This window comes from Bactrocera dorsalis, chromosome 5 (assembly GCF_023373825.1).
Source record: "Bactrocera dorsalis isolate Fly_Bdor chromosome 5, ASM2337382v1, whole genome shotgun sequence".
Lineage (NCBI taxonomy): Eukaryota > Metazoa > Arthropoda > Insecta > Diptera > Tephritidae > Bactrocera > Bactrocera dorsalis.
Window position 1 is genome coordinate 997,181 of NC_064307.1, and position 15,306 is coordinate 1,012,486.

A 15,306-nucleotide genomic window follows, 5' to 3' on the forward strand; every position below is an offset into this window, starting at 1 on the left:
TACGTTTTGTAATTGGATAAATAAATTATTCAGACTGTGTTATAAAGGAATTTGAGCAAACAACTATTCTTCCAGACATTTTATGGATCAGTTTTACAATGCATTTCTTTAGACTTTTATAATGAGAATCGCATTTTTCATGATTATTTCTCAAACAAAGTGGTAATTCTGATGACTGTGAGGCTTCTACCAAAATCTTAACCGCAATCTTAACAGGGACAGTAAAGCAACTGCATTACTAAAATATTCTTATCAATATAGTACAGGGTTTGGTCGGGAAGTAATAGGGCTGTGTCGGTTTAAAAAATTTAATGAACCAATCAAAACAATTCTGTAAAAACTTTCAAAATATTCTCCTTCTGCGTCGATACAGCACTACCAGCGCGATTTCCAAGCATTCAAAGCGTAACGGTTGACATTCTCCGGAGTAGCCTTGGGAGCCAAGGTTCATGCTGTTTGGATCCCCTCTGTCGTCTAAAAATGTTTGCCTTTCATAGGTCTTTTCAGGGAAGGAGATAAAAAAATCCAGGAGGGCCGCATCTGGGCTTTAGGGTGGCTACGGAAGCAATGGAATGTCGGCCTTGGCTAGGTAGGTGGCTGTTCAGAAGAAAAGCGGTGTGAGCCGGAACGTTGCCGTGGGGCAACTTCCAATCGGCTCTGAAGTCTTGTTGGCTTGAAGACTTCACCGTAAAACTTGACGGTGACAGTTTGTCCAAGAGGAACAAATTCATGGTGCACGATACCTTTAATGTCAAAAAAGACAATGAGTATCGTTTTCAGTTTAGAATTGCCCATTCATCAGCAACCTCTTCCCGGCCCTCCAAAAAGACCTGGTGCCACCGAACCGATTTACGGAGTTTCACACAGAATTTAATCGCGAACCGCTAATCTAACGAACGCTGCCTTTTCGGCTTGCACCACTCACAGAAACAAGTCGCGCGAAAATGTTCGTTAACTAGAAACGCCCTCTACTAAATCCAGTCGGTGCGCGTACGCTTCGCTGTACAGTCGCGGCAGAAGGAAATCAGTCCTATTACTTTCTGGACAAACCCTACATATTAATGTTCCATAGCCTTCAGCATTACTGAAGCTATACTCGTACATATATAGTTTAACAAACGAATTAGCTACAGACGGTATCCTACTAAATGTTGATAACCGATTCTACCTATAAATTCACAAATTCGTTTTCAGTTAGCAGCCGTAGATGAATTCATTCGCGAACAGTTCCAGTCCTAGGGGTAAAGATTGATAGAACCTCTGGCTATTAAATTAATTTCATAAAAAGTTTTGAGTTGCCTATGAATCGGCGCAGAGAAGTTTAATGAAATTATTGACAAATTAGGTAAATTAAATAATATAAGTGTGTGAGAAAATTTAAATAAGGATACAAACTCCTTCCATATAACCTACGCCATAAATTTTAGTGCAGTGCTATATATGATATATACTTGTGCAGAAATTCGTAATTCAACTCATGTGGCTTGCTGAAATCGTTTTACATTATTTAAAACAGAATTTATAAATAGGCCGATAATATTAATTTGTTGATGTTTTGTGAAATAGCAAATCCATAAACTTATTGCCAGACCAGAAAGATTTAACTATTTTTATACACACATATACAAATCGGTAAAAATACGATATTTATTAATAATCACGTCCATTTGATAACTCTAAAATGTTGTCTTGTCGGCATGTGGTTTGCCTCCAGGCCGCATAAGCCTGTTTGACACTAATATATTTAGCGGCTATATACCAAAGTTTGCATGTTATTTGCATTCATTTTCCAACAGCAAAACCATGTTGCAGCATTAGCTTTGGGTCTTCCACTAAGTAGCTTGTCGCCCTAATTAGCATGACATATCTCTTGCAACTCCTACGACACACTTTTGATGTTAGCATTAGCGATTACATTTAGACACTATAAAACTAACGTTTCGCAGACGAATTTTATTCATTCACAAACTCGACGTCGTTCACAACGATTGCGCACGCTCAGCATTCACACTTCAGACAAAATGAAATTCGTTATTGTGTTTTTCGCTTTATTCGCTGTTGCCTTCGCAGCTCCACAAAAGGATGCCGAGACATTGCGTTATGACTCGCAGGTCGAACCATTGAACTACCAATACAAGTAAGTCACGAACATCTTCTGAAACCCCATTTGCAAATATTCATATTATCCTCTTCTCTTTTAACTTTAAAGCGTTGAGACCAGTGATGGTAAAGCTGCCCAGGAGCAGGGTGAGGTTCAAAATTTGGGCTCTGAAGACGAGGCTATCGCTGTCCGCGGCTTCTACTCATACATTGGAGATGATGGTCAGACCTACAGAGTGGACTACATTGCCGACAAAAATGGTTTCCAACCCCAAGGTGCCCATATCCCTGTCGCTTAAATTACTGTGATTATGCTACTTCTTGTTACTTGTTGACTAGTTTTAGTTAGTATTAAATTAATAAAGAAGAGACAAATATAAATTTAATACTACATTCGCCTTGAAGTTTCAAAGAGCTTATGGTTTGTAATTGAAAACGTTAGCACGAGATCTGAACAACGAGTCCTTTTTGACATTAAACGACTGTTTGATTTTTGTTAATAATCTCTTCAGCATCAGGATACACAACGCGATTACAAATACGTATTACTCGAATATAAAGGTAACATCTTGTTAGCGTTATTAAAACTTTAAGATAAAACAAAAAGAACACAATATATGAAGGTGAAAAAATTAAAATTTAATTTTCATAAATCCAATAAAGGAAAATAAAACTTTGAGGTACCTTGGTTAGAATACGTGAAGTTTTGACTACCACTCCTGGTTACCGAAAGTAAAACTGCCGAGATGTCTCAACCTTAGTCTAGCAAAGGCTGGACATTGAAGAGAAAGTGTCTGAATATTGCCTTTTCATATTGCTACATACAACTTTGATAACTTCCGTCCGGCAATATTTTTCAGAATTACTAAAAAATGCCTTTTCGACAATCGCCAGTAATAACTATTACAATTGCAGTAAGATGAACTTTGCTATGGGTAATATATCTGTAGGTCTCTTGCAATCTACTCTAGGTTGAGAGGATTTTGCAGCTGCACAGAAAATGGTCTTAGACCAGCGCCAGCTAAACGCAAGCGAGGTCAACAAGTTTAAACCAAAGATGATCCAACTCGGACCCTGTCCAATATAAAAGGGACAAGAGTGTCCTCGTGGCGAACTCGTCGGCTTTGCAGTTAATAGCGATTCTGCCGGGCACCCAAATGGGTCTGATAATGAAGTAGCTTAATGCTCTTTCTTCCAGTGAGGACAGCCACTTTTTGTGCCTTCCCACATTCATTTAGATTAATTCAATTAATGAAATATTGCAATGTGAACATGAAAACAAATTGATAAAAACTTATTGATATTCATTGAATTTAATATTAGATTATTAAATCGATGATTAACATAGACATATTTTCATATTTTTAGACTTGGAAAACGAACTAAATACTGTAAGTAACAAAAAAACAAAAAAATAAACATTTTAAACTTGTTTCCACCTATCCAAAAATCAAACTTTGATTCATAAACTACATTCCGCATGGCTATGGTTGCACTGTTTGGTATCGATCTACATGAAAATTTAAAAATTCCTTTCCACCAGCCCATATTATTCTTTATAGCCTTCTCCCTGTAGAGGCATCTGTTCAGAAAATATTGTACAATTTTATAAAAAAAAAAAGTTTTTAATATATTTGTAACTATTTTAATAAAAATTTACCGCAAAAGGCTGCTGCCGACACGGCTCTAAAAATATGTCACAAATATATGAATAGATAAAAGTTATTGAAATAATTTTTTTTTATATTTTTAAAGCTTCGAATAATGCCAATAATTAATTAGTCAAAGCTCTTGCTTATACACGTGTATGTATGTATGTATATTGCTAGAAATACGTATGTGGTAGTAATATTTCGTAAATATAAATAATTAGACGAAGAAACAGAGTTATAGGAATCTAGAAATGAGATATGCCAAATTAAAATGATTAATTCAGTAAAAATGCTAATAAAGCATTTTTAGACAAAAACCCATCTTCAATAGCAGCTTGAGGTGCATGCAAAACAACGGCATGTCGTATACGAGTGTGTATGTATGTGTAGGTTAATGAACAAAAAATTAATTTTACTACCGCCACTAATATGACGACTTTATCTACAACAAGCACTTTGAACTGAGGATGACAAATATGGTTTTTGTTTACACTTTTATGTGTACATAAGTGTGCGCCTGTAAAACTAAGGTCATCAAGGCTGCGTTACGGAAACGGTTGCGTTCTTTTACAATGCGTCGCAGTACAATTTATAAAAGCTAAAGTCTTAAGCTCTGCAGAACTGATTTATACATTTTATGAACAAGAATAGATATAAATATATTTATATAGATATGTATTTTATGTAAAATAATCACAAAGAAAGAGGTAAAGGCGTTTCCATTTAATTTTCTCTACCTAGGTCTCTTAAACATAAAGTTGTTTCCTAATTTTTTACTAAATTTTTTCAGTAATTCGAATTTGACTTTTGTTCGTAATATCTCATGACTATTGCCTACATTTCGGCGCCATAGTATATATATTAGAGAAACATTTTTGAGAAATTTTATTATTTTTAAACTCATAAACACCAAATAAAATTTTTTATAAATTGCGAAATACCAAATACGCAACGAATTGCTTTAATTCCCAGACACAAATACACAGAAGCGAAAAACCGAAGTTGAGTTGCATGCGCCATCAACAATACGCGCAGAATCCGTTGCGTTTTTTCCAAACAGTTTGTGTGTGTGTGATTGGGTTTAATGCGCGTTTGTCTCAGCTGATGAGTGTATTAATTATAGAAAAAATATAAAACTTGTCAGCTTATATAGTTTTCGGGCACCAGTAATTATACTTACTAGTTATTATTATTATTATTGAGATTTCTCCGCTCATCTATGCAAACACTACATTTTACACGGTTTACTCTTAGTTGTTTGTTTTGTTTTTTGTTATTTAGCTAAATAATAGTCTATTATAGTATAATTCTATCATTGTTTTGGCCTAGTCGTCGAAACGCTATAAATTGGTGTTGCGTACTTGGTCAGCAATCATAAGTCATCAACTTGGTCAAGCGTGTGTACGACCCGTGTAGTTTAGTGCGCAATAACAGAATCTTTTGGAAATATCCTACAAATCGGTATACTCGTATATACAAAAATATCAAAACAAAAATGAAAATCGCTATTGTGTTCGCCGCATTTTTCATTGCCGTCGTCGTGGCTGTGCCCATCGATGATCCATCGCAGGCGCAAATTTTGCGCTTGGATTCGGATGTGAAGCCTGATGGTTACTCGTTCGCGTAAGTGCCGGGCGAAAACTTGGGCAAATGCCCAAAAAATCACAATAACAGCTGATTAACTAAACTAAACATTTTTCTTCCAGTTTGGAAACCAGCGATGGTAAGACTCACAACGAGGAAGGTCAGTTGAAAAACATCGGCGCCGAAGATGAGACGATTGTTGTGCGCGGTTCATATTCATTTGTCGCTGATGATGGCCAAACATATACCGTCAACTATATTGCCGATGAGAATGGCTTCCAGCCCGAAGGTGCTCATTTACCCAATGTGGGTATTCACTAAAAATCCTTTGAGTCCCCAAGGCATAACGGAAGAGTTCATGGAATTGTTCACAGAATTAGTAGCAAGAGAAATCCAAGAGTTATATATTTTTGTACGGGTATTTTACATGTAGTCATAGAAGAGATAATATAAGTATTACAAAGTCAAACGCAACAGTATGAAATATACAAAAAAGCTAAACAAAATTATGAATTTTAACTATTTTAACAATTATCGATCATTTTGATTCAGTGAGACTGTTGACGTAAGTATTGAAAGACAGGTGTAGAAAACAGCGCGCAGTGACTTATATGGAAATACGTACGTTTACTAACATACAGTCTTCCAGTGGATTTTTGGCTGGTGGTGGCTGTGGACGTACAGCTACGAAGTATAGCCTATTTCAGAGACGTGAGGATTCACTCCAACAGCAAAGCGGCAATACTAGTGCTGGGCTCGCTAACTATGCTCTTAAAGCTGGTCAAGGAGAGTCTGTTCATTAGAAATACCATCAAGCAACTTCATTATTAGTCTCACTTGGGTGCCTGGTCATAGCAGAATCGTTAGCAACTGCCGAGCCGACGAGGTAGCCTTCGTCCTTTTACATTGGAATGGGACCGAGATTAATCTCCATTGGCCCATTAAGGGCGGAGCCTGCTTCAAAAAAATATATTTTTTTTTTGCTTAAGTCTCTTTAAAAATTATCTAGGAATATGTCCCAAAAGTTATAGATGGGAATTCGAAATATTGTCGAAGCTAGAAGGGAAATAGTGATCGAGCATCTAGCAGATACTTATATAAGCGAATGGGCAGAAAACGAAAACTTTGACGCGCGATTTCTCGGTTTTTCATTACTACGATTTTTCTTAATTGGCGGGCAGAATAGAAAAAACAACTAAATGCGGTATATAATTGGGGTATATAATTGGGGTAAAGTTTATTATCTTTGGCGTTAAATTATCTTCTACTTAAACTAAAAAAAACCAAGAATAGTCAAGTTTGAACATATTTTTAAACAACATGAAATATTTTTTTTGGTCAAAAACCCCTTTTTCAATTTTTAAAATAATTTTGAATTTCACTTTTTTTTTTGAATTTTCTTAGTTTAATTAAAACACAAATTATAAACAAATATATATAAATTGCGTCCTGCACCCTGCCCGCCATCCGTCAAATACACATGCGATAAGCTTCCCAAAGGCAGAATATCAAATATTTCGTATCCGAAAATTTTTGAAAGATTTTAAATATATAACTATAAACTTTAACTTTCACTTTAATCAATTATTTCCTTCTTTTCCAAAAATATCCTCAAAAATATCTATTTTTTTAAGTCTATAAAGCAGGCGCCCCCCTTAAGTTCAAATACTGGATCAATGCCTCGCCTGTGCTTAGCATGCACTCGTCGACAACCCGCTTCTATGTGACTGCAACATCCTTGTGCTTTTGGCCTAAGTTAGAGAGGAGGTGATATTCTGAACTACTTGTCCTTAGCAAAGTTCTTGTTGAACATATACGGTAAGATGAATAGTCATACCGGATGCAAATTGTGATTTATATAGAGGAGGGTAAAGTTCAAGCCCTTTCTTTTCAATTTGGAAGAATCTATAATATATAGGAGATAACACAATCGACTGACGTTCTAAGTTGTCCAAGTGAGATCCCTGATAAGATCGACGTCGTGACTTACCCTAATGGATTTATAAAAACTTTTGTATTTCATGTGTACATATTTTTACTGAAATGACCGAATGGTGCCCATCGAATCACTGAAAACCATAAACATGTACATTTAACGGTTTAATAACAGACGAAATAGATTGCAATTCTCTATTGAAGTTAAGTATTGTTCTTGTTCCTACTTTCACATTGTAATAATAGTCATATTAATTTCACTCACTTGAAATCATTTCTACGCGCTTACTTTCACTCTCTTTTAGTTTACTGTTTAAATAAAATCGCGCTTATTGAATTTTTTGCTGCTGTCGAGTGCTTATTTATTTAACTGAAATTATTGCTATAGAAAGAGAAAAAGTAATAAATTCAAGTTGATATGCTTTGCTTGAAAGATCAGTTCAATGCTGGATTGCAGGCAGTGGTGGGAGATGTTCGCCGGTCGGTTGGAAACCATTCTCGTCGGCGATGTAGCTAACGGAATATTGTTTACCATCCTTCTCATCTTTATAGCTGAAGGAGCCTTGTACGCTTATGGCTGCATGATCGGTGCCAGCATCCTTAACGACGCCCTCTTCATGTCTGCTAGTGCCATCGCTGGTCTCCAAGCTAGATTTTTAAAATTAAATGTAACACGCATCGGCAAAGTCATACGAGTATTTATTTTACTTACTCGAAGGTATAATGATCAGGTTGTACATCCGACTCAGATCTGATGATTTCCACATCAGGGCGTGCTGAGACCAATACGAAAATGGCAACACACAAAATTACAAACTTCATTATAACAGATTACTTTCGAAGGCTAGGGGTTGCTTTGTCGAAAGCTTAGAACTTTTTGAATGCAATTAAAACTCCGCAGCTTTTATTTATACTCGACTTTTCTGCCACCGAATTTCTTTTAGAAAGGGAATTCTAAAAGATGCAACTATATATATTTAATTGTATATCAAGCGAATTGTGTTAGAACTTAAGTTTTGTTTACTTACACCGGAGTTTCAATTAATTTTGAATTTGTTGTTAATTAACTTGATACAAATGTCTATAGGAGAAAACAAAAAGGTTTATTGTTCTGTTGAAAACTCGTTTCTTCTTAGAATTTTCTGCTGTATTTAAATGCATTCCGAAAAGATGTCACTTAATTTCATGCGTTAAAAGCTGACGGTAATAAATATCAGCGTATGCCAACATTTTATAAAAAAAAATCTTAAATGAAAATGGTTTCTCTTCATTTTGATTTCTTTATTCAAATATACAAACAAAAGATATAAAGAGAAAAAATGCATTTACCTTAAATTCATTACGTCGGTCGAGCGTAAAGCAATTACATGGTTAATGAAAGTAAAAAGTAAATCTTAAAGTTGTATTATCTGTGTGCGTTCCAATAAACACTTCGTGTCACTGCCAGATGAAGAAATTGGCTATAGTGAAATATGTTAAACAAAACTAAGAGTCAGTGATTTGGTTTTTGTATATGTATTTGGAAGGCGAAGAGCGCAGTGAAATGAAGGGTTATTAGTTAGTGGATGGTATATGAGTTGACTTTTCTGCTTTCTAAGCGACTGTCAAAATTTGGTTTAACAAGTTTTAACGTTGTCGCAGTTTGGTGCGTCAAAAATAACGCCACGGGGTGGCGAAAGTCTACGATTTCGTATTGAATACTGCAGAAAAACTACCACATTTGGCAAAGATAAAAGTGCTCCTCCAGCTCACCTTTCCGCAGTTTTCACTACCAAGTTTTACGAATCGAGGCATGAACCGCATTCCATTCACCAAGTTCTTCAGATTTGGACTAGTGCGAGTCCTTTTTCTTCCAAACTTAAAAGCGTCAGTCGCCAGTCAAATATTTGGCTGACGTGAGCAGGTCTCAAGTGGTTTAAAGAAGTTGAAGCGAAGTTTAAAGAACCAAAATTAAATTAATGGCCATTATATCGAAATGTTGCCTTTTCTATTGGTGACTAAACAGTTATCGGACCACCCTCGTTTGTCATATAGCAAGTTCCTAGTAAACATACGAAATAGGACTACTACTAACACTATTTCGATACATACCTAATTTACGAGGTAACACTAAAGATTTTTCTATTTTTTTGATAAAAATCAAGTTTTTTACTTCAAAATTTTCTTTGACAACAAAACTTGGAATTTAGAAAAATCCTATCCGGTCTATCCTAACGAAAGAATCGGATGACCCAGCATCGAGTTAAAAATGGGAACGAAAAAAGTGTACTTTTTCCAAGACTCATTCGAATACTTGCAAGCATTGCCGTATTTTTTTAAATTTCTCCAGGAAAATTTAACGGAGTGTTCTTCAAATGTCATATTGGCTTGACTATTGATAATAAATATTATAATGTACCATTGGTGAATATATTTTAACTGTTTCACAAAAAGAAATCATAAAAAATTGTTTTGCTTTATAAAAACTAACTCTTTTTTCGTACCCCGCTCACATCAGCCGTTATACACATTTCAAAAAAGCTAACAGATCGAGCAAATCTTTGGAGACTTCTTACGCGTCCTTGCAGCTAGAAAAGCTATCTGGGGTGGTTGGCACGCTAAACGTATTGCTGGTTTCTTTTTCCTTAAAACTTGGGAAGAAGCAAAGTTACCGTTTAAGATGAATGATATAGACTTGGAATCTATACAAATAATTATTTTATTGACACAAACTATAACCAATCATATCAAGATATAAGCTTAATTCTTAAAAAATTTGACTCCATTAAACTTACTTTTGTGTATATATGACCTCGATACCATATGCTGTTACATCAACTACAACAAACCAATTAAAGCATAACAAAAACGCAATTTGTTCAATTTATGAAAACTGTTCCCAACGAAGTTCTTCAATAGCTGAGAACAAAAAACCGGTTCATGGCGGTCGCCAAAATGCACGGTTGGACTCCCACTAGAATGGGAGCCGTGAAAGATATCCTGTCAATATCACCAATATAATATTCTAACAATTCAGTATCCAATGCGCATGCCTTCCCTTCTGCCAATGCCAACTGCTAGTGTCTTATTATTCTCATCTATCATTCTTCACCAAACTTAAGCACTATGATGTACGTACATACATATGTATGTATTTTTTGGATACCTCTCTCGTACTCAAGCAAAAATATAGAATAAAAGTATTTCGATTTTCAAAAATTGCATTCAATTTATTTACAGTATAAAAAACCCTACATTAGAATAACCATTAACTTCGTCACGTCAACAATTTAAACAACTGGGGGAACGGGCAAATGAGCACCTGTAGGTTGGAAACCGTTCTCGTTAGCAACGTAGGTGACGGTGAATTTCTCGCCGGTCTTCTCATCAACCCATGAGTAGCTGCCGGTAACATCGATAGCCTCGTTTTCACTGCCAACGTTCTTCAATTTTCCAGCTTCGCTCTTTTGGGTACCATCACTGGTCTGGACGTCGTATATGTAGCTTTCGGGTCCGACATCGGAATCTAGTTTGACGATCTCAGCTTCAGGACGAGCGAAGGCAACGGCCAAAAGGCAAGCGAAGATGATAGCGGCTTTCATGGTGATTGGTTTGTTTTGCGGTGGAGCTATGTTGCTGCGATAAACGTTGTCAACTTAGTGGATAACTTTCTCAACTCATCCGGGCATTTTATATTATTCCAGTTGCATAAATTTCTCTAATCAGCATTCACGAAATTATATTTTGTTTTTATTTTTATCAATTCTAAATCTGGTTTTAATCATGAACCCGTTATATTGAGCAGATTGTATCGGTGGGATTGCATAAGCTGCAGAATGCATAGTAGAAGCGCTCAAATTTCCAGTTTAATTCTCTTATTTTATTATGGCTGCTTTCAATGTGTTCTCGCATCATTCTTTTGACTTAATAAAAATGTCTAAATATAAAATTATTTACCGTTTATTTCAACAATTTTTATGCAAATTCGCTTCGATTGCTATAAAAAAATTAACGTATTCGACCAGGCCATGAGCAATCGGTTATAACATTTATACCGCAGGAACAGTTTTCAAAATCGTTCGTGAATTTTTTTTTTACATTTTTGATTAAATTTTTTAATACTTTATGTTTTCCATATTAAAGTACTAGAAATTCCAATTTAATTATCAACCATACGGAATCTACATGTCTTGAGGTTAGGTATAAACCTCCAAAAAAGACACGTGCATAACTTTCATAGCTTTCGAGATCTGGTATTTGCGGTATGATGCGGGATTTGGTATTCTAGAAAAAATATTAAAGATATTTCGTATATTAAATATATTTTTAGAGGAAAACTAGCACCTGACCAAAAGGTGGTTTCTTACTCTTAGCCGATATGAAAATATTATTTTGGATTACCGTAAAATTAAGTTGATATCAGATTCATAAATATTTGGTGTCACACGAGCTAAAAATTTGTTGGTTAATAAAAAGGCCTATTATAATTTGAGATACACAGAAATATTTTCGAAGCATTACACAGAGCAGTGCAATATTTAAACGGAAACGATGAAGTATATGCGATAATTTCAAACTTATCCTTCCTCAAAAATAATACAATTTCTAAATATTGGTAATAGTAGAATAGAACTGCAATCAAATACGCAGTGCAATGGATCATAACTGGTTCAGTAATCAGCCGAAGAGTATTATACCACTTGCATTCCAATGGAATGACGTCATAACCATACCAGCCGACTTTTACATCTTTCCACGCTTGAGGACCGGTATATCATGTACAGTCTACTAGGCTGACCGTCCATTGGACTCCAGTTTGAAATGATTTCTATTGTCACACCGAAGCAAAAAAATTTTGTTACCATTAAAGAGCACTCACACACTCCTCAGAATCAGCAACTCGTTATTTTTGTTGGATTGTGAACTTGTGCGGCATCCCCTTTGCACAGAGCTTTCGCGTCTTTAGGGTGTCCATTGCCTTCATTGTCCTCGGTGTTTATTTCGCCTCTTTCCAACTTAGCAAATCTCTTTTCAACGGTTGATTTCCCTGTTGCAAAACCCAAATTCAACCGTATTTTTCGCCCAAAAATCAATGCTTTATTAAAACACGAAATGCTTTTTGAAATCTTTATACGTTTCTGTTAAAGGTAGGTGCTGGCTAGAAATCGTAGAGATGGTATTAGTAGTATCATCTATGTATTAGCCACAGTAAAGCATGGACGGTTTCTCTAGTACACTATATATCTTCCTTTTGCTGAACTTTTTTTATATATACGAAGGTGGTCTTTTATATTTCGGAATCAGAGATCCTAGACAAATATTAAACATTGAAAATCGTTTTATTGATTCTCAATTTTGGATGAGTTAGAACCATTTTTCGAAGCACTTTTGCCGCTCTGATTGAGGTAAATCGGGGCAATACTACCCCCAAATCCCATATACCACATATAATGATTTTCGTATTTCTAACAAGCTTTATATGGAATATGTCGAATAGTGTATGAGTTATATACAGGATAGGTATATATAATATAAAATTGTTTAGACTCCGATCCTCAGATTGACGGTTAGTACCTTAAGGTATTTCCCTGGTTTTGATGTTTGCAAGTTTTATTATAAATATGTGATAACCAGCAGATAAGTTTGCTTTAAGTAGATTACAATTTCATTTCTATACAAGTATATATCCATAAATTAACAAATGCATTTTTTCAAGCAAAAAAAATAAATTTATTTGAAACATAATTTTTATAATATAAAAATAAACACATCTGTGCTCCCGCAACTGTGGCAATGATATTGCATTTAACTCTTGTGATGCTATAATTTTGCAACTACATATTCTCGAATTATGTATATTTTTTATCTATATCTTACACATTTTCTCTACAAAGCAGTTATACACAGATCGTGATGAACTAGACCTTTAATTATTCCTTAACAATACTTAAAAAGTACAAACAACAATTTTTTTTAATAATTTCTTGCTCATCCCCGAATTAGTTTCACCAGTTAATCAGTAGACGTTTTCATTTTCTTCAAGTGGTGGCAGTAAGAGATCTTCACCGGCAGCATAACCCTCATCCACATGGCCTTGCGATTGAAAACCTGGCCCGAACTCTAAATTATCTGGACTCGAATCGTAATTTATTTGTGCCAAAACCATAGCCAGCAGGCAGAAAAATACAAATAAAAGTTTCATGGTAGGCTATAATTTGTTTATTTGCTTCTCCGGCTTTTATGTGTTCTTACAATTCACGTTGCTGGCTCAGTGTAGAACTCATTAAAAGCCTTGTGCTATTTTATACTGCTCTAAGAGATGTTTTGTTTAATTTTTTTGACATTTGCAACCGGCACTTCCTGCCTCTGTCTGCAACTATTATTTATATATATATACATACATATCTAAATATATATCCGTATAATAAAATTTACTAATAGTTCCAGTTTTACTTTAATTTCGTTTAACATATTATTCACAAAAACTAAGCTGGTTTTGTATTTAATATATGTATCTGCCAGGTTGGTGTATATGGCTGGCCAATTTAGATGCTTGCGAACTAACAACATTTTTACACGGCAACTTTTATTAAGTTCTTCAGTTTATTTTAAATATATACAATTTTTCTCAATGCACAAAAATACCAGCATAGGTAAGGCATGGCCCTAGTACTCGTCTAAATTGAGAAAGACGTGAAGAGGGCCTATAATAACAAGTTACCTTCATTTTGACTTCGATATAATTGTACAACTACTTAATAAAATTTTAATACTATTTATAAAAGAAGAATTACAAACTCACTAAGAGTTGAACTACCGTTGATTCTGACTTTATCCATTAACTCTATCAGATGCACCATGTTGACATGAATTAATGACGATTAATAGTAAATATCACATTCATTTTCTTTAACTGTTTTTGCTTTCAGCATTACCCGAAACCATCGTTATCAATAATTTTCTTCTCTGATCTTGTTTACACTCAAATGTTTATGGCTTACAGGAATAATCACTGACTTAGCCGTGAAAAAGCAGCATTATGTAGAATCCTAGTTAGTTGAAACTGTATGATAGTTTTTGGTATACTTATCCAAATTCTTTTAAGACACGACAGCAGTGTGCGACGCGTAACGAAAACTATATAAAACTGCCCTGCCTCCTGGTTAAGCATAGTTTCTTTGATAAATATCGTTCCATTCTATATCTACTATGTACAGCTTAATCGAGAGACCTATCAAAATACATTAAAAGCTGTACTGCTCCTCAGTGCGGTATACGAAAAAATTACGTCGGGTCACTTAGTTCCGTTATGTCAATGACTCTCTTAGGGGTCTTACCTTAGGTACTCTTTTTCCAATTCCATTGAATGACTTGGTGAACAATCGCGGCCAATCTGCCAACTTTCCATTTGAGCGTGTGTATTTCCGTTGGCTACAGCTTGAGTTATCAACTTCAGATTATTACATTTAATTTCATTCTGTTCTATGATTTTATATATATTTTATATTCTTGAAGCCAAAGCCATTCTGAACTATATATACTTGTATATTAAAAAAATATATGTATATATCATTTGCAAATGTCTATAGTAAATAAAAAACAGATTTCAAATTTCAAATATTGCAATTAATTTATTTTCCATTAACAAAACTTTAACTTCCTTTGATCACAAATTTAAGCAACTGGAGCAACTGGCAAATGAGCACCTTGTGGTTGGAAACCGTTCTCATCAGCAATGTAGGTGAGGGTGAATTTCTCACCAGTCTTCTCATCCACCCACGAGTAGGAACCCTTTACGGCGATGGCTTCGTGATCTGAACCAACATTTTGCAAGACACCGGATGAAGCGTGTTGGGTTCCATCACTAGTTTCAACATCGAAATTGTAGCCTTCTGGCTGAACATCAGCATCCTGACGAACGATGGAGACATCGGGGCGAGCGAAGGCAACAGCCAAGAGGCAGGCGAAGATGATGGCGGCTTTCATGTTGACTAGTTTGTGGTGGAGCTGTGCTGCTACGATAAAAGTTGTCAAATTTGTGGATACTTTTGCTCAG

General features: G+C 35.3%; 5 protein-coding genes across 5 annotated transcripts; 2 read left to right on the forward strand and 3 right to left on the reverse strand.

Moving 5' to 3' along the window:
* Positions 1 to 1,936: 1,936 nt before the first annotated feature.
* LOC105232744 (larval cuticle protein 65Ag1) lies at positions 1,937 to 2,500 on the forward strand. Its single transcript, XM_011214559.3, has 2 exons — positions 1,937 to 2,137; positions 2,210 to 2,500. Exons 1-2 carry the CDS (start codon positions 2,022 to 2,024, stop codon positions 2,397 to 2,399), a joined length of 306 nt encoding a protein of 101 aa, XP_011212861.1. The 5' UTR covers positions 1,937 to 2,021; the 3' UTR covers positions 2,400 to 2,500.
* Positions 2,501 to 5,110: 2,610 nt separating this feature from the next.
* Positions 5,111 to 5,842, forward strand: LOC105232743 (larval cuticle protein 65Ag1). The gene is made up of 2 exons (XM_011214558.3): positions 5,111 to 5,375; positions 5,459 to 5,842. The coding sequence occupies exons 1-2, from the start codon at positions 5,248 to 5,250 to the stop codon at positions 5,655 to 5,657; spliced, it is 327 nt and encodes a 108-aa protein (XP_011212860.1). The 5' UTR covers positions 5,111 to 5,247; the 3' UTR covers positions 5,658 to 5,842.
* Positions 5,843 to 7,600: 1,758 nt separating this feature from the next.
* On the reverse strand, positions 7,601 to 8,169 carry LOC105232742 (larval cuticle protein 65Ab1). Its single transcript, XM_011214556.3, has 2 exons — positions 7,984 to 8,169; positions 7,601 to 7,919 (listed from the first exon to the last, which is right to left on the reverse strand). Exons 1-2 carry the CDS (start codon positions 8,091 to 8,093, stop codon positions 7,712 to 7,714), a joined length of 318 nt encoding a protein of 105 aa, XP_011212858.1. The 5' UTR covers positions 8,094 to 8,169; the 3' UTR covers positions 7,601 to 7,711.
* A 2,284-nt stretch (positions 8,170 to 10,453) lies between these two features.
* On the reverse strand, positions 10,454 to 10,926 carry LOC105232741 (larval cuticle protein 65Ab1). The gene has a single exon (XM_011214555.4). It carries the CDS (start codon positions 10,850 to 10,852, stop codon positions 10,541 to 10,543), a length of 312 nt encoding a protein of 103 aa, XP_011212857.2. The 5' UTR covers positions 10,853 to 10,926; the 3' UTR covers positions 10,454 to 10,540.
* Positions 10,927 to 14,854: 3,928 nt separating this feature from the next.
* Positions 14,855 to 15,306, reverse strand: LOC105232740 (larval cuticle protein 65Ab1-like). The gene has a single exon (XM_011214554.3). It carries the CDS (start codon positions 15,234 to 15,236, stop codon positions 14,925 to 14,927), a length of 312 nt encoding a protein of 103 aa, XP_011212856.3. The 5' UTR covers positions 15,237 to 15,306; the 3' UTR covers positions 14,855 to 14,924.